The following is a 17597-nucleotide window of genomic DNA, read 5'->3' as shown; positions in this document are numbered from 1 at the left end:
CTTTTACATGTTAATTTTATTGAGCACTTGTATCTAAATGTCACCCTTTGCACTAGTTATTAAATACATGAAAACTTGGAAAAAAAGATGTACTATATAGTTCCTCCTAATGTATTTGCTCTTTCAAGTGATAAACGTGTTTCATTTGTTTTAATCAAAGTGGGCCACCATTACTAAATGTTGTCTGCATGTGTAAGATTTTCTTGATGTATAATGTAACAAAAGGCACCACTGTGCAAAGGAAAAAAATGTAATAGCTGTGACAATGTAATTGGTCAAGTTCACTGGATGAAAGTTTCACATTTAAAATCACTTATTCTTCTAATAAATATGGATTGATAAACATTGTTATACATTTGCCAATTATTTCCCACAACCATCTCCACTTCTGTTTGACAATGTTATAAGGAACTTCTAAAGGTGAAGGGACATTGGTATGTGATTATTACACCTATGCAGAACAATCAGTTGTATGAACCAATGTTGCTTCTTCTTGATGTGCAATTACATTTATGTCTTTCTTTTTTTCCCCCTCAGTGAGTCGACAGACTTGCCCATTGTAAAGGCAAAAGACCTGCAGTCCACCTCCACGCTGGAACAGTTTATGGCCAAACTCTGTCTACACCATCAGAGACAGATAGTAGATGCCATAGGCTTTCTACAGATGGAGGTCAAATCACTGGCATCTTCCAATACACAACAAGCCTCAAACTCTACCCCTGTGATCAAGGGAACTGCTTGTTCCACTGCAAAACCCAGCGAAGTCACCCCGGAGAAGTCATGCCCTGAGCTAAGGTTTCCTTGTGAATCCACTCCTAAGTCAGAAGTCCACGATATGCCCCATCCTTTGCAAAGCAGCTGTGCAATGAAAAAAGTTCCAGATGATGCAGTGTCGCTGAAAACATCTGCTGGACCTGCTTTGGATCTTTGCTGCCCTGAGTCAGTGAGTAACCAAGCTTTGGTCACTCCCACTGCTAATCCAGTGGATGCAGAGAACAACCGTCAGGGTGATCATGCTCCTCTTAAGATGAAAATTATGAAGAGCAACGTTGCTGCTGGTAAGAAGTTGTCTTGTGTGCTTAACACCTCTCTTTCATCTCACTCTGACACTTTGGAGGAAAGACAGGGTAACTCAAATTCATCCAACAGAACAGAGACTCATAGCGCTAGACTTAGCTCGTCTGTGAAAAGACACAATCAGATTAGTCACATACATCAAGCTAGGCAGAGAGAGGCTCTTGGTCATGCCAAAGATAAACCAGCAAAACTGATTTCAGTCCACATGACCATTCCTTCAGACTCTCCACGGACTGCCAGGAAGACGGTCAGGTCATCTTCGGATCATCGGATTAGGGACTCTGCTTGTAGGGTAATGACTGACCCTGATCTCGGCCACTGTGACATTGTTTTTATTGACAAACCAATTACAGAGTGTTTTAAGGAACAGCAGCGTGGCCTGCTCCCACGCCGAAATGCCAGAAAAAGCACCAGAGGACATATGTATTCAGAGGAAATCTGGGAGTTAAAAACTGTTCGTACATTGGCTGGGAGGGGTAACTGTCCGAATCCAATGCCACAACTTATCACATTGGTCACCCCCAAACAAATACTTTCTAAGCCTGACGGTGTACCACCTGTGGATATGCCCTTTGCTGGAGCATGCAGGGAGACAATGAATCAACAGATGTCCACAGAAGAGTCAGATGAGAGTGTGATACCAGGAACAGGAGATATTGTGGAGGTAGCAGCCAGTGAAGTGGACGTTATTGTTGAAACTAGTCAGACAGATCAGTGTCCGAGCAAGGGTCAGACTGCTCCTTCATCTCCAGTAATGTCCCCACCAGAAAACTTAGAAACAGATATGAACCCAGATGTACAACAGCAGGACACAACTGCAGATTTAGGGATGACTACGGAAAGTGTTGCACAGGTTCCATTTGAAGTAGAAAAGCCTGAGCCTCAAGAGTGCAGGCATGAAAGTACTGAACAAATGGTTGCAGAAACAGTAGTGGAACCATTGGAGGATATTACCATAGAAGAAGACGAGCACCAGCTTTCCTCAGACAAATTGCACAACAGTGAGCCTGTTCCACAGCAGAATAGCACCCCATCATCAGTGGATCAAATTCAGGAAGAAATAGAGGAAAATAAAAGGGAGGAATTACTAAATGACCAACCTCAGGAATCCGAGACACAGATGCAGCATGACACCTCTGAAGTGACAGAAAAGTCAGACACCACAGGTTTGGCGGAGGAGCAAATGGAGAAAGAGTCAGGAATTGAAACGTCTGAAGTGATAGACGATGTTATTCCTTTAGAGATGGTAGGTGATAATGGCGATGATGTGTCCTCAAAAACACTTGATGTGCTCTTGAAAGAATTACCCCCTTGGCGTAGAAAAAAAGGTACTGTAATTTCACTGCCAAAGCGGTTACAAAAAACAGAAACAGTGGTAGTGGGTTTTGTCAATGGCAGACCCATATCGGCTTCTGACAGAAGTCTGCGACGTAGGTCAAAGAACAGCTCCGCATCACCTAAGAAAACCCCAGTGAAATCTAGTCAGAATGTCCCCAAAAATACCTCTGTTGATTCAACTATTGATTCAACTGTTGATGACAAAGAATTGGAGAACAATTTACCTGACACAGACATAGCTATACAATTGATTGACACTATTCCTGTGAAAGAACCATCCTCTGCTACACCATCAAGCCTGACATCTGAATTTCCCTCAAGGACCAAACAAATCCGTAAACAGAAGAGAGTTAAGCGAGACCGGGATAGTTTGCCTGGCCTTTCCGATCAGCGGCAACTTAGATCAGGCAGCCAGAGGCCAGCTGGTACTCCGGCATCATTGTCCAAAACAAATACTGTCCCTTCCATTTCATCTCCAAAATCTACTACCCATGTTCTTCCATCTACAGAGCACCTCCCCTCCCTCCCCCTTACTTCTTCACTTCCTGTTACTTCTCCAATCGGGTCATCTTCTCCTGCAGCCTCTGAACAGTCGCAGCAGGACACAATCCCAGAGCAAATGGTGGAATTAAACATTGAAAACACTCCAGTAGAGATAGCCTCTGAAGAAATACAAAAAAAACAAGTGCAAAATAGAACACGGGCCAAACAGAAACTACGGTCTACAAAGGCTGTCGTAGATGAAGGTAAGAAAGAGGAGGAGAAACTGAGCAGTGAGGTACCAAGTCCATTAGAAAATCAAAGTCCTGTAAAAACTGAAATGCAATCGCAGGTTATGCCATTGAGAAGTAAGCGGGTTCTCCAAAAGGAGGCAGAAGCAAGCAATGTTGCTTTAGCATCTATTGAAGACATGTCTGCAAGTGGATATGACAGCAGCTCTTCTGTATCTAGCAAACCCACAAGAATGCCGTTAAGGAGTGAGAGCAGTAAGGCCGAGGTGTCATACCAGTGTGTTACTCAGTCGTCACCATTGGACAACAAGAAATTGGCTCTGAGATCGCAAAGATTGGCTGTACCCTCTACTAGTGCTCTTACTGTATCTGGAAGACAGAGTGACGTAGCTTCCCCTATCAGAATAGTGCCAGAAAGAGTAAGCAAGGCTCAGGTGAAGCCCCTTCCACTGTCTGTCACATCCATGCTGCCCCACAGCTCTGCCATCACTGTCAATACAACAAGATCTGAGCCCCCAAAACAAACCAACAAATTCTTGGAGACTCTGAATGGAGAAGAAAACCAACACCTACTTACAAATCTGAACATTAAGTATGATAAAATGCAAAAAGGATGGGTGCAAATGGACAAAGAGGGTCAACCAGTAACAAAATACAAAAACAAGGCAGACAGACAGGCAGCTATATGGAAAAGTAAACGCAGGGCACGGAAATCGAAGTCTTCAGAGCACCAGAAATACTCACCGGTCCAAATGCTCTTCATGAAAGGCTTTAATCTCACCAGTATTTGTCGCTGGTTCCTTGAAACAACAGAAACAAAGTCCCTTGTCATTGTCAAGAAGGTGAATACACGTCTTCCGTCAGAAACTCAGCTGTGCTTCCACAGCTCATCGAGTGCTTCAGGGACCTCTCAGGGGGTATTTCCAAGTCTACAGGCAGAGCGCTTAAAGAAACATTTGAAAAAGTTTGCCATTGCCTCTCCTGTAAAGAGCAACCCTAAAAGTCAGAAACTGATTGCTAAAGCACTGGAGCAAGAGGCAAATGCAGTTAAAGGTAAAGAGAAAAGAGAACTTCCCAGTACTACTCAGACTTTGTCACACTCTTCTGCCAAAGCCTGCGCACAGATAGGAGAATCCCAGAAATCCTCTGGTAAATCAAAGAATCCAGCCAGCGCAAGGATTTTGAGGAAATACTCTAATATCCGAGAAAAGATGCAAGTTCAGCAAACAAATGTTAGACTGAAAGAGGCCTCAAAAACCTTAAAAGCCAACAGCATGAGAAGACTGGCCACCAAGAAATCTGCTGCCAAGTCAAGTCTGAAACCATCTGTAAAGGCACAGAAATCACCCCTACCAAAACAAATGAAAGCATCTGCAGCAAAAATGGAAAGAAGAAAAACATTGGCTGGTAAAAGAACTACAAAACATCCTAGTCAACAGAGGGCAGTCAGGGCTCAGAGCAGTAATAGAGCTTCAAGAGATGCAACTAAAAAACAATTGCCAAAGAGATGTTCTCAACGACTTGGGTCCCCTAAAATATCCGAATATAACCCTGTTGACACATCTAAAAGCAAGGTCGACAATAAAAAACAGATTGAAGTACAGAAAGTAGAGATGGAAAACCCCGCCGTGAATAAAGTGAATGCTGCAAAAATCCAAACACAGGAGTCATCACAAAGTACTGTTGCCGAAATCAAAGGTACTGAGAACGTTGTCGAAACCCCACAGCAGAGCAAGGCTCCGATCTTGCCCGATCAGGTAATAACTCGATCCCAGAGAAAAATAGAGACCGCAGTCCCTTTGAGCAGGAGCCCCAGCAAGTCTTCAAACAGGGCCGCAAAGTCTACGAAAACACAAAGTGCATCTCCTAAACCCGTCAGGAAACGCGAGGAACCCACGCCGACGAGAAGAGGGGCTTTAAAGTCCCCTGCAAAGAGAAAGCAGGCGAACTCGTTGCCACGCAGTGCGACAAAAAAAGCAACCAAGAGAGCTCAGGAGCTTTTAGAGACCCCAGCTAAGCGCACCAGGACATCCCTCGCAAAATGACATGCACCTGCAGAGAGAGAGAGATTTTGTCTCTATTAAGAGGATTTTGTGGTTTTCTTTTATCTGGAATATATTCAGAAGGACCAGAAGTATCTATTTTAGACTACCACCTAACTCTTCAGAGAGGACATCTTTTTCACTAGGAGGATGTGTGAAGAAGGAACCAATTGTGGAAGTCATTTATGCTTTTGTAAAGCTTCAGTGTGAAAATGCAAATGTGATGCCGAGCATTTGATCCTTGTTCAGGGACTACAGAAGAGTCCTACATGATGTCTAGCAGGTGGATTTGCTGTTTTGCATTCTGTTTCCGAACTCTACGACACGGCTGGAGATGACAATAGCCTATCTCACCACCTCATTTTAAAAGTTGGGAAAACAAATGTCAATCTGTGATGTGGTTATCAAGGTGACATTAAATTCACTCACCATCCTGTTTTATTTATTTTCTTTTTTGCCATTTTGTACATAATTATTGTTTCAGATGATAGTATGTACTGCGTTTACTGTTGAGAGAGCTATGAGAAGGGAGATCCGCTTTTGAATAATACCTTCACTTACAGTGTAGTAGTAGGCAGTTTGTATCTCCAGCCTGTCTTCCAATCACAAGATTGTGAATATGTGACTGTTGTGACCCGGTGCCTTATTTATGAAGTGTAAAGTAATAGAATGTGTTACGAAATGTGAAAACGCCTGTCCTTTAGTTAAAACAACTTTCAATTTTGGAGAGGCAGTCAACATTCATTTACTTCAGAGTGTGTGTAAAAAAAGTTTCCGTTCCACACAGTTGTGCCTCGTTTGTCATCTGTAAATTCTCATGTTGACTGGGAGGCATTCAGATTTTCTACTTTACTCGTACCTGACAGGTTTATTTTTATATCCCCATTTTCCCAGAGCATTGACTTAATATTGTTCTTACTATAGTTGTATTAGATGCTAAAGCAAATATGATACTGAGTTGTTAAAAACGGACGGGTGTGTTCTGTATGTGTCATGACAAATGTTTGTATTTTTTGTTGTTGTTTGGGGTCAGTTCTCATCACCGTGTACCACTGCAGTGATTTCTGACCATTGCACCCATTGTTATCTGCTCGTAGCTGTGACTTCACTTTGAGTATTTTACCTGCTCCTGCATGTGTTATGTCTTGTTAATGTGCAGACAGTTTTAGCAACTCTTGCATTAGAGCTATTGCCTTCCTAGAACTGAAACCCAGAACTGTATTTATGCCCCTGAGCTTTGAAAATACTAACCTCATTCAAGACTTTGTATGCACATTTAGTTCCAGTCAAAAGGCTTTTTAGATGATTTTGGGATACTGGCTTGTGTATCACTGAAAAGTTTGTATATTTGATTGGTTATTATGAATGAAGCATATGGCCCCTTTAGCATTAATGGCACATTACAGGTTGACAAATTCCTTCCCTGATTACACAGAAGTTGGATATGATGTTTTTTGGGTAGTCTAGTCACACTTCTGAGTTGTGTATCCAAGTATGTTGAAGTTTTATGTTATTATTTTTTATTACTGTCAGGCAGATGTTCTCTTAATGTGAAGTTTCTTAACTCCACAGTAGTAACTTGCATACGTGTATTGTCAATTGTCCTTTTTAGCACAGTGTTACTTTTTTATGATGTTCATTTCTCTTTAGAGGCTAAATCATCCGTAAATGCAAAACATGTCTGTCATGTTTTTATTGTTATTTAAGAACTCCGTGTAGGCTGATGAATTCAGCAAATCTAAAACAGCCCACCAAATATCAGACTTGAACATGTTTATTCTTTACAGTTGCTATTTAAAGATTTTGATTTGTATATTAGAAAGAAAGAACTGCTTTATTTGTGGTAATCCCAAGAATGATTCATCTTTATGTTGAGAACTTTGTATTTTTGCTGGACTTGATATAAAGATGTTTGAATTTTACATTTGTTTCTTGGCTCATTTATACCAGTGTTTCAGTGTCCTTTTACTGAACAAAACTGAAGAAAGTAGAAGTGACAAAGTGAAAACTAAAGAGCTCTGTACAGGATGCTTGAAATGAACTAAGTTGTACATTTAAATGCAAAAGTGTGTATACCTGTTCAGAATGGCCACAGCTGTAGACGGAGCGAAAACCCTGTCAACTTTCACACACCCGGCCAATCATTCCTTGAAAGTGCCACTGCTTGTTGAATTCTCTGTTTCAGGCATTGTTTAGAGATCCCCATTTACCCATGTACTATGACGTTTTAATGGCATACTATGACCTTTTTTTTTTATTACATTCTACTGACGTACTATAACATGTATTTTTAAATAACTTTTTATGGCATATTATACCATGACCTTTTTAATGACTATTTTATGTTGACTATACTATGACTTTTATGACATTTTTTATGGCATACTATGCTTTTTTCATTTCAATTTACTGACCTACTTTACCATGGTTTTTTAAAGTTACTTAATAATGGAAAACAATTACCCATTAATGACTACTTTACAACTCTTTATGAGATTATACGATGACCTTTTATGACTTTACAATGTCTTTTTTCATCCCTTTATTGGGCACTATATTCTATTAATTTAATATTCTTTAAATCAACAATTTAATGGCATATTATGCTATAACCTTTATTTATAACACTATATTTTTATTAATTTTATGAATTACTATACTATGGCATTTTGTCTGTGAAAGAAATACTACGCCATTTTATGACAATCAATCATTGCAGTGACAATGTCAATCTTTATTTAACATCCGAAACATTATTAATGATAATTCCTAACAAATCTCACATATTTAGTTCATTGAGTAGCTATCCTGGAGCTTTTGATCATAAATCCATTTTCTCTGAGCCCTTTAAGGACTTCTCATCTGTGATGACTTAAACATGTTTGGCTTTTACATTTTGTCAAACAAATAAGATATTTCGTAAAAGGGGAAGAAAAAGACAAGACATTCTTAAAAGCACACACATTTAAGTTTAATTAATGAAAAAGAGTGGAGGTTTGGTAAACATTTTGTCGGTGGCACTACATACATTCAGCATTATTGGGAGTTTAGTTTATTCCCACCATCAATCCTGTAACAAAAAAATCAAATAGACGGAACCCAACAAGGGATATTTCTTACGTTTTTTTGCACCAGTTCAATTCAACAGAGACATTGTGTTGTTTACAATAACATATTTATGTTTATAGTTCATAGGATGAAAAATCTGTGTTTCTGGCCATGGGACCAGATGACTGAATTACATCTCAATAAAGCACAAGCACCACTAAGATGTCTACCAGGAAGTTGAATGCACCAGTCCAGTACAGATCAGTGCAGAGGAAGGAAAGGAAACATGAAAAGAAAGCCACATTCGACTAAATATGCACCTATAAGAGGCACACAGCCTAAGAGTTACAGTGACTGCTCGTCAGTATCCTTTGAGATCTTCTTTTAATGTTATTGTACACCACTTGGATCACACCAACAGCATGTAAAACAAAGATAACATGGGTAGCAATATGAATGGGAGCTCTGTGTGCATTGTACCAAGCTGAGATTGGGCCCTGCAGCCTTCCACACTATAAAGAGACTTTTAACATTTAGATCAGCAAAATGGATTAACACAATCCCGATCTGCAGGGAGAACAATGCCTTAAGCCATCCTGGTGGACTGTCACTTATTGAACAGTATGTGATTTCTATATCTTACATTGGAAACTAAATAACAGCTAAAAGTTACCACTTCATGAATAAGCATAGGTCATATTTATCTATACACATTTATACATTCAGGTATGACTGTTGTGTTCACTGTAATTGGCACCGTTTCTTCTTTTTTTCTGTGTGGATAGCCAGTCAGAACTGATAGACATTGCTATGTCCAGACCTTTCTCATGTATGATCCGTCAGTAGTAGGCATGTTATGCTTCACACGGTTGCCTATTCCGACAGATTTAGGATGATATACCTTAACATGATCATTGTCCACGGAATCAACTTCATCCTATTTCTTCTGGCTTGACAGCAGCTTATGATCAGTTGAGCTTGACTACTTTAACTCTGTTGAACTAAAACACCTCTATGGCAAACATCTCTCAAATGAAAATGATAGAAATACAACCCAACACTTCAACAAAATGAACATGAAAACAATCAGAAGCCTTTAAGTGTGGTACGGTAATTACAAGGTAAATTTGAAGGGGACATCTCTCAATCCCAGCTCTGACCTCTCCAGCCCCTGCAGCAAATAAGGAATGTCGAGCCAGAGAGGAGGGAAACACTGTTGTAACTCGCTATTAAGTGATGTTACAAATACCTTACAGATTTTTATGCTATTTTTTTTATTTATTATTCAACCTTTTTTCATCTTTTTGAAACTTTTGAAAAAATGTGAAAGTCAGCAATATTTATGCTTTTCACTTTCTACAGGAAAACGCCTTTAGATAAAATAAATAAAAACAAGCACATACTCATGAATTAGATGTAATATTCACATGGAAGACAACATATACAATATTAAACATATTTCTAGACCAATACTGTCTCCTATACAACAAGGCCAACCAGCTGCTGTATTTTTGGCCAATTAATGTAATTAATTACCTTGTTGGAGCAAGTGAGATCAACAAATAAAAACACCTAGGGAACCAACTAAATGCCTTTCCACAAGTCCCAAAGCTTCCAGAAACAGACTTACTCTTTAACATAGAAAAATACTATACCAAAATGAAATACAAATATATATATATTAGAATCTGTTAGGCATTTCTATATAAAGAGTTGTTGGGGTGGGTTGGGAGGGGCAGCTAAAGGAGTTAGGTTACATCATGAGACAAAATATAACAAAAATAAAAACAAATCAATATGAGAAATTAGACAGAACAAAACAAAAATCAGAAGATGATTCTGCAACCTTTTGTTTTGTAATAACATTTATAATGATATTAAGAAGCTCTACATATTTGTTGGCAAACTCTTCTCCACACATGCAACAGTTTGCACAAGTTTAATACTGCAGGCATCAAGAGGAGCAGGGCTAAACAGCCTTCTACTCAAAGGGGCTGGGATTATGCAAATCATCCTTACCCTGAGGCAATGCATGCTGGGGAACTGATAAGCACTGGGTACTGCCAGCACCAGATTGGTTTGTTGTATGAACAGAATAGATGGTTGCGCCATACAAGCCCTCTCACTTTTACAAGTGTTAAGACTGTACACATGTTTTTTTTTTTTGTGTGTGTGTGTGTGATCATGTACTTCAGAGAGGTGTACGACTGTCGTTTTCAGTGCTGCCAGTCAGTGCAGTCTCTATTTTTATGGAGTTTCTATGTTACGATACCTCACAGCAAACAACTGTGATGCCAGACCACCTGGCCTCGAAGCCACGACATCCACACCGGATTATGTGCCACTCTAACCCTACCTTTTCATTGTTCACTTCTACATGTGCATGTGAGGATGGATGACTGTATCCTAGCAGAGAAATTGCTATACCGAACCATCAACAACTTTAACTCAACCCAAACCATATCCAGCCCAGTCCAGGCAACCCAGCCAAGCTCAACTCAAGATAGCTTTGCCAAGTCAAACGGTCCAGCTCATTTATCATTCCTCGGTTACTCTCTTTTTGTCTTTCTCTGCCTCTCTTCTGCCATTCTTAGCAAGGCTGGACCCCACTGTCCTCACTGCCTCCACGAAGTCAAGATGGTAGATGGTGGCTAGGCTGTCAGAGGCCTCACAGATGGATGGGGAATTCACACTGGGTAATTTGGGTCGGAGGGATGCCTCACTCTGAATGCAACACCTTTGAAATCTCTGGACCTCTCGGAACAATGTTGCAGATACAATGGTTCTGTTGCCGTTGTTGTCACTTCTACATTGTTGCTCATGATGTTGGTTTCTCTGTGTTACTGTAGGTCACACACCCTTGGAAGGGGAGGAAATGTCCTATTTTACAAACATTGTGGTCCATAATATATAGATAGAGGTTTTATATATATTCTTTATACTCTCTTTCTTTCCTTCCTTCCCTCGCTTTCCTCCAGTCCTCTCTCTACCTTCCTCTCTTTCTTTCTTTCTTTCTATCTTCTGCTCAGCGGCAGCGGCAAAATGTGAGTGAATGGTGCTACATGCAGCCCACACAGCCGCACTTGATGGTCTTTTCCACTTCCTCGCTAAAGGAGGTTCCATCGCTGCATTCAAAGGTGTATTTTCGACGCTTCATTCGCTGGCTGGCGCAGCAGGCCCCCGTGTCGCAAGCTCCAGTGCACTCCACCCAGGAGACCATGCGTGTTGTCTGGCAGATGGCATAGCCTCGCTGTACCTGGTAGAAGTCTCGCACAGGTTCCCCTCTGCATTCAGACTCTGGAAAACAGGAAAAACACCCACAGACGTTAGTACGAATACTAGGATATATGCAGGAATCCTAAAGTCAAAACAAAACAAAACGCCATGTTAAAAGTCAGAGTATAGTATGCCAAAAAAATAATGATTAAAAAACTTTTGTTCAGTACTTTCAGGTTCTTTATGACCATGGGAACCTTGATAGTATTTCAAAAAAAGGAACATTAAAAGTATGGTACACATACCATATAGTATGTGTTGAAAAAAGTCAGTCAGTGAGTAAAAATGCTTGTACCCGCATGTAGTATGTTAAAAAAAAAATCATAGTGTGTTGAAAACAAGTTAAAAAAACGTCATATTGTAGTATCTCATAGAAAAATGCCAGATTAAGTCATGGTATACCAACTACACAGAGTCCCACTGCATGCCTGCACAGTGATTCAATTCCCACAAACTTTAGCATACAACCTCTTTGGACAAATATGATTTAATGCACATATTGAACACAAGTTACAGAATGTAATGGTGGAAAATAGTGATTAAGACTTATTGCTGTTTTTAGGACCTTAATTGATGCTCAATTGGTTTAGCAACCCAACAGGTGGGGACCCTGTAAATCACAAAACCTTCTTTAAAGTTTCTTTTCCTTAGAATTACAGCCTGACATACATGTAAAGCACACCAACCTGCATCACAAAGTTCCCCAGTGTAGCCACTTTCACAGTGACAGTAGGCATCTCCTGTGTCTGAGATCTGGCAGCGACCGTGTTTGCAGGACAGGCGACGACAGGGGTTGAACAGCTCCCCCTGTTGGTTACACAGGGCGCCGCGGTAACCCTCCACACACTCGCAGCGGTACGACTGAGCGTCCAGTGGGATGCACTTTCCATGGACACACCTTGTGAGACACAACAATCTTGATCAAAATTCTTGCTCAGTAAATAAATCAATTATGTTGATGTTTTAAGAGCAGTATAGTGTATTTGGTTCCCAACTGTCAGTGGTGAAAAATAACAAAACTAACAAAAAATAATAACATAACAAAAATAACTAGGTACTTAATCTCCCTTGCGTACCAATATGGGGTATGTAATTAGTATGTGATTTTAGACTTCAAGTCAATTTTCATTTCAGAAGGAAAAAAATTGTAGTTTTTACTCCACTACATTTTTCTGACAATTATAGTGACTTTTCAGATTTCAGATTTTACATTAAAAAAAATACCTTAAGTGCATTTTGCTGATAACTTCTGTACTTTTACTTAGATTGTATCTTTATATTGTGTTGTTGTATTGTAACTTTTACAGTACTTTAAGGATTTGAATCCTTCTTACACTACTGTCAGACAATGGGCATTAAGTTGTTCACTTTAATATGAATTATATCCAATTTGCTAACGTACTTGCTGCCCTGGCAGGGGTTGGAAGCAGGCTGGTCACAGTGTGGCCCGCTCCAGCCTGGCTGGCAGTGGCACACTGGTCCCTGGACCCCATCAGGCTGGCAGATGCCATGTACACAGTAAATCTTCTTGCAGGGCTCGCAGCCCGGTACCACGCCAGGCTTCATCTGGGTCTTGGTGAAGTCCTGCAGCTCATTATTGATGTAAAGGTTCTGGATACAGCCATGAAAACTGGAACCATTTTGGAGCTGCCAGAGACGTAAAGCTCCTGAGTGTATACCAACTGGCATACCTGGAGGTGGAGAGAGAAAAGAGATGATGTAAAAAAAGGTGTAAAGACGTGCATACTGGATCACAAACAGACGACTAACACAGGGCTGGTATGGATGTAATGGAGGAAGGTTTTCAAACATGGGTGTCCCAACAGTGCGTATACAATTTGTCAAATGAAAGTATGCAACTCTTTAAAAACAAATTAGCCTCTATATTTTTTGCACCACAAGACACATCATCCTTGAAACAGATGACACCAAAAAGCAAAGGGGTATGGGTAAATGTCTCCTGTAATGTTGAATTAACGAAGAACGGTACGCCACAACACAGCGACACACAGCACTGAAACAAAGTGTAGTATTTCTGGGCCACTCCTGAGCAAACTGTCATGTCAATCCTTAACTGGGGCTACATCACAACGAATTTAAGAGAGGCTTTCTTTTAGTATTAATCAGCTACATTTTCAAAATTTGAATGTCATATTTTGTGAAGGTCAAGAGTGGCTAAATCACAAATTTCAAAACGAGCAACTATTTATGTGTTTACAAATCCATGCAAATACAAAAAAAGAAATCTGAAGTTAAGACTGTGTCTGGTAGTTCTGATGATAACCACTAGAGGGGAGACTTCGCACACTGTTAGAAGTGCTGTAATGAATGGGACATACTTGACCATAAAGTGGTTTACTGTATGTTCACTATAGGTTATAGGACCTGCCATTTTTGATTCTATCAAAGTGAAATTGTAACAAATATGTGCATATAGCATATTGGGAGGTCTATACTTATTTATTAATTGGTGGCCCATAGCAAACACAGTCATGACTAAAGATGGGGATGTTGTGGGTGGAGGATAGGGTTTGCGTGGAGGTAGGACGGGGGATTGAAGGGTTGCATGGTTGAGGGGAGGGGTTGGTTGCGGTGGTGACAAAGCGAGGGGGGAGGGGTGGTGATTGACAGTAGTGTAGTAGTTAAGAGTGCCTGCAGAGGAGGGAGGTGTGTTCTGGAGAGGGCCCCTACCCCCCACGTAAAGTGGAGCCTCCCCGTTGAGGGGCCGCACCGCCCCAAAGCTGTCCATTGTGGTGGGGAGACCCCCGTCAATGGAAAGATTCACCATCTGGTCAAAGGTCACAAGCTCTACTGTGTGGAACTGGCCATCGTTGATAGTCTCAGTACTGGCAAAAAAAACAAAAAACAGATTGGACGTAAGACTTAATAAAAAATACAAATGACACCTTTTCTATCAGAAATGATCAAAAGTGACATAAACTTACCTGTAGATTGCATGTCCTGGCTGGCTGCCGGGGTCATAGCTAACCTTGACATGACCTTGGTAGAGCTCCACTGCAATATGATCATTGTCCCCGTTGTACAGCAGAATACCGTTATCCTCAGCTGTTGACACCTACACAGAAAAAATGCATTGAGTGTTAGAGGGTTGAGGGTTCAGAAAGGCAGCCGCAACACACATCGACACACTCTGTAGATACCTGTAAGGTGATGTTAGCTTGTGGCCAGTTCTTGAGGTCAGACAGCAGCAGGTAGGAGTCTCTGTCAATGAAGTTGACGCTGACCAGCTTCTCGCAGCGTGGCCCCCCAAACTCCGGAGGACACTGGCAGAGGGCACGCCCCCCTAGCTCCACACACGGGGCGTTGTTCTGGCAGTCGGCCAGCTCACACAGGGACAGTGGAGATGGGGGAACCTCACACAGCTGACCACTACAGAGAGAAACCCAAAGGGACGGTGTTAGTAAAGCATATTCTATAGCCCAAATAAAACCTGTGGTAAATGTGTGCGCTTCTCACTTGTATCCTTCAGGACAGACGCAGGAGTATCCATTTAGCTCATCCACACACTGAGCTCCATTCTGACAACGGTGCTCCTCACAGTCATTATAGTCTACACTGCAGTCATCGCCAACATAACCAGGAGAGCACACACACCTGCAATACACAAACACACTACTGGAATCGAGGGACAAAGCTACCTCCTACTTTGTCTATTTTTTAATATATGGTGTCATCATTTTATTTATTTATTTTGCCCTTTCTGATGCTGTTGGCAGCGAACGCTTACTTGGGTCCAGTGGAGGTGATGAGGCAGGTAGACTGATGTTGGCAGGGGCTCCGTCCTGGGGCACACACATCTTCCATTTCTTCGCACATGTCCCCTACACGGACACACAAAAAGTATGAACTATTGTATAACACAGAGTAAGAACCATCCTGTCATATAGTCATTTATGATTACAGCAGGATCAATTTTGTATTTCAAGCCACATTTTTTTAGATTAAAAAATATGGTCCCTGTTTTTACAGCAGGATTTTTTTTGCAGTGCGGTTGCTTCTTGAGTCAAACTGAGCTGAATGCACTAACCTGTGTAGTAGGGGGGACAAAAACAAGTGTAGTTGTTGACTCCATCGAGGCAGGTTGCTCCGTTCTCACAGTCGTTGTCTTCGCAGTCGTCAATGTTGGTTTGGCAAGTGGGGCCCTCAAAGCCCAGAGGACACGTGCAACTGCGAAAAAACATACACCCTCAATACGTCATCATGTCAAGCTTTGGAGTGAGATAAATATGATTTCAAAGCTTGCCTTCCTCACCTGTATTCTCCCTCCTCCTCATTCACTTGGCAAGTTCCGCTGTTGGCACATGGGTTACTCACACAGGCATTCAGAGCTGTCTCACAGTTCTTGCCCTGAGAACATAGATAATGTTTGTTATTCTTTTTGCTATAAATCATGCATATCTCAAGACCTGCAACACATCAAGGATATTCACAAATAGGTGTTAGTAATGTAGGAACTTCTAGGGGAGCTCATGTTTTTTTTTGGGTGTACATGCCTTATATATATATATCAGTTAATGACCACAACATCAAACCTCCACATGGGTAAGTATGTTAAAATAAAGTTAACTGTGATGCACAACATTTTATAGTTAGTCGGCACAAATAAGACACAAACAGGTCAAATAGCAAAACAGCCTATAAAACACAAATATATGAGCATTAAATCAAAAACAGAGTAAAGGCTGCCTACAAGCGATCGAGTCCCCATCACCAACGGTTAATTACCCATCACATACAGATGGGCACAAGAAATGCAACATTAACGCATGTATCATACATCAATAGCTTCATTTTAGGCATGATCCATAGAAATGCATGGTAAAAATCGCATATTGTCAATATTTCATAGATATTTTATACATTTTACCCCCAAAAATTCACAATTCGTGGTAGCATTGTGTAGCTCTGACCTTAAAACCTGGAGGACAGCTGCACCTGTAGTTCTCCACCATGTCGCTGTGACAGATGCCTTGGTTCCGACAGGGACTGGACAGACAGGGGTTACACTTGGCGAGCACTGAAGTGTCCACATCCCCTATGGAAATGCCAGACCGATAAGAATGAGTTACATGCAGATACTGGCGCTGCTTACATATCATTTCCGTGTCCGTCACAATAACTCACCTGTACATTCAAACTTCTTGGCAGGTGTGGTGAGCAGCAGCTTGCCCTCCATGCCGTGCGGGCCAGCACAGCGGGCAATGCCGGGCTCTTTGTAGCTAGTCTTCACCCAGTCAGAGAGCCAGCGCAGGCGACAGTCGCAGTGCAAGGGGTTGGCACCGATTGCCCTGACAGAGCGGAGGAAATAAATGCATCAGTGGTTTGATGATGTAGGGTGGCTGTGCTATACTTTCCCCCTGATATAGTTCAGTAACAAACTCACTGTAATACACTCTATCACCAGCAGGTGTCTCTACACCCCTACGTAAAACAATCCAACTCAACTTTTTTTCTACTATATAAATAAAACACTGCTTCTCGATGATTGAAACAGATTTAATGCTCAATGCTACTTTGAGCCACATATCATTTGGAGGAGGGAATCTCAATTATAGGCAAAGGTGCGAAACAGAAGGCCCCCTTAACCACTTCTGTCGTGGCGGTCGTGAATCAATGCCGCTCTGTCCTCCCGCTGGATGCACAAACACCCCTGAATCAATGCGGTTCCATTACGGTGGAACACAGGGTCATCTTTCAGGCCGGGGCCAATGGCTGACACCTGACATCTGCTAACATGAAAGCCACTTGACTGTGACTACGGATCAATGACATGCCCTCCGTAGTTCCCTCCATCCCTCCCTTCACTCCGTCTTCATGCAGCCTTGACTCCTATATTGCCCTTCAAAAATGTATTTATTTAGTTCTCTCTATCCTCCCTTCTTCCTCTCCAACTCTGACACTGATAGGTCTATTGATCAGTGACTGTCAAGCGATGATGTGTATATCCAGCCTGAATGGAAGAGGGGACGCTGTAAAGATACTTCTGTGTAGTTTTACACATGTCCACGAGGACATGCACAACCACACACCGGCTACACACCACACACAAAATTACAGACATAAA

At 41.4% G+C, this 17597-nt stretch overlaps 1 protein-coding gene across 1 annotated transcript in view; it reads right to left on the bottom strand.

The window, feature by feature from the left end:
- Window positions 1–8184: 8184 nt before the first annotated feature.
- The window catches only part of slit1a (slit homolog 1a), a 98363-nt gene continuing 88950 nt past the window's right edge, over window positions 8185–17597 (bottom strand). Inside the window, exons 26-37 of the mRNA XM_083923394.1 lie at window positions 16658–16821; window positions 16444–16568; window positions 15786–15880; window positions 15561–15700; window positions 15261–15354; window positions 14990–15127; window positions 14674–14902; window positions 14458–14588; window positions 14204–14358; window positions 12915–13203; window positions 12199–12410; window positions 8185–11533 (exon numbers count right to left, since the gene is read on the bottom strand). Coding sequence (XP_083779520.1) covers window positions 11295–11533; window positions 12199–12410; window positions 12915–13203; window positions 14204–14358; window positions 14458–14588; window positions 14674–14902; window positions 14990–15127; window positions 15261–15354; window positions 15561–15700; window positions 15786–15880; window positions 16444–16568; window positions 16658–16821 — 2011 coding nt within the window. The 3' untranslated portion in view covers window positions 8185–11294. The remainder of the gene's footprint in view (window positions 11534–12198; window positions 12411–12914; window positions 13204–14203; window positions 14359–14457; window positions 14589–14673; window positions 14903–14989; window positions 15128–15260; window positions 15355–15560; window positions 15701–15785; window positions 15881–16443; window positions 16569–16657; window positions 16822–17597) is intronic.

The sequence above is a fragment of the Echiichthys vipera genome (genome assembly GCF_963691815.1).
Source record: "Echiichthys vipera genome assembly, chromosome: 11".
NCBI lineage: Eukaryota > Metazoa > Chordata > Actinopteri > Perciformes > Trachinidae > Echiichthys > Echiichthys vipera.
This window is presented reverse-complemented; position numbering and strand designations above follow the sequence as displayed.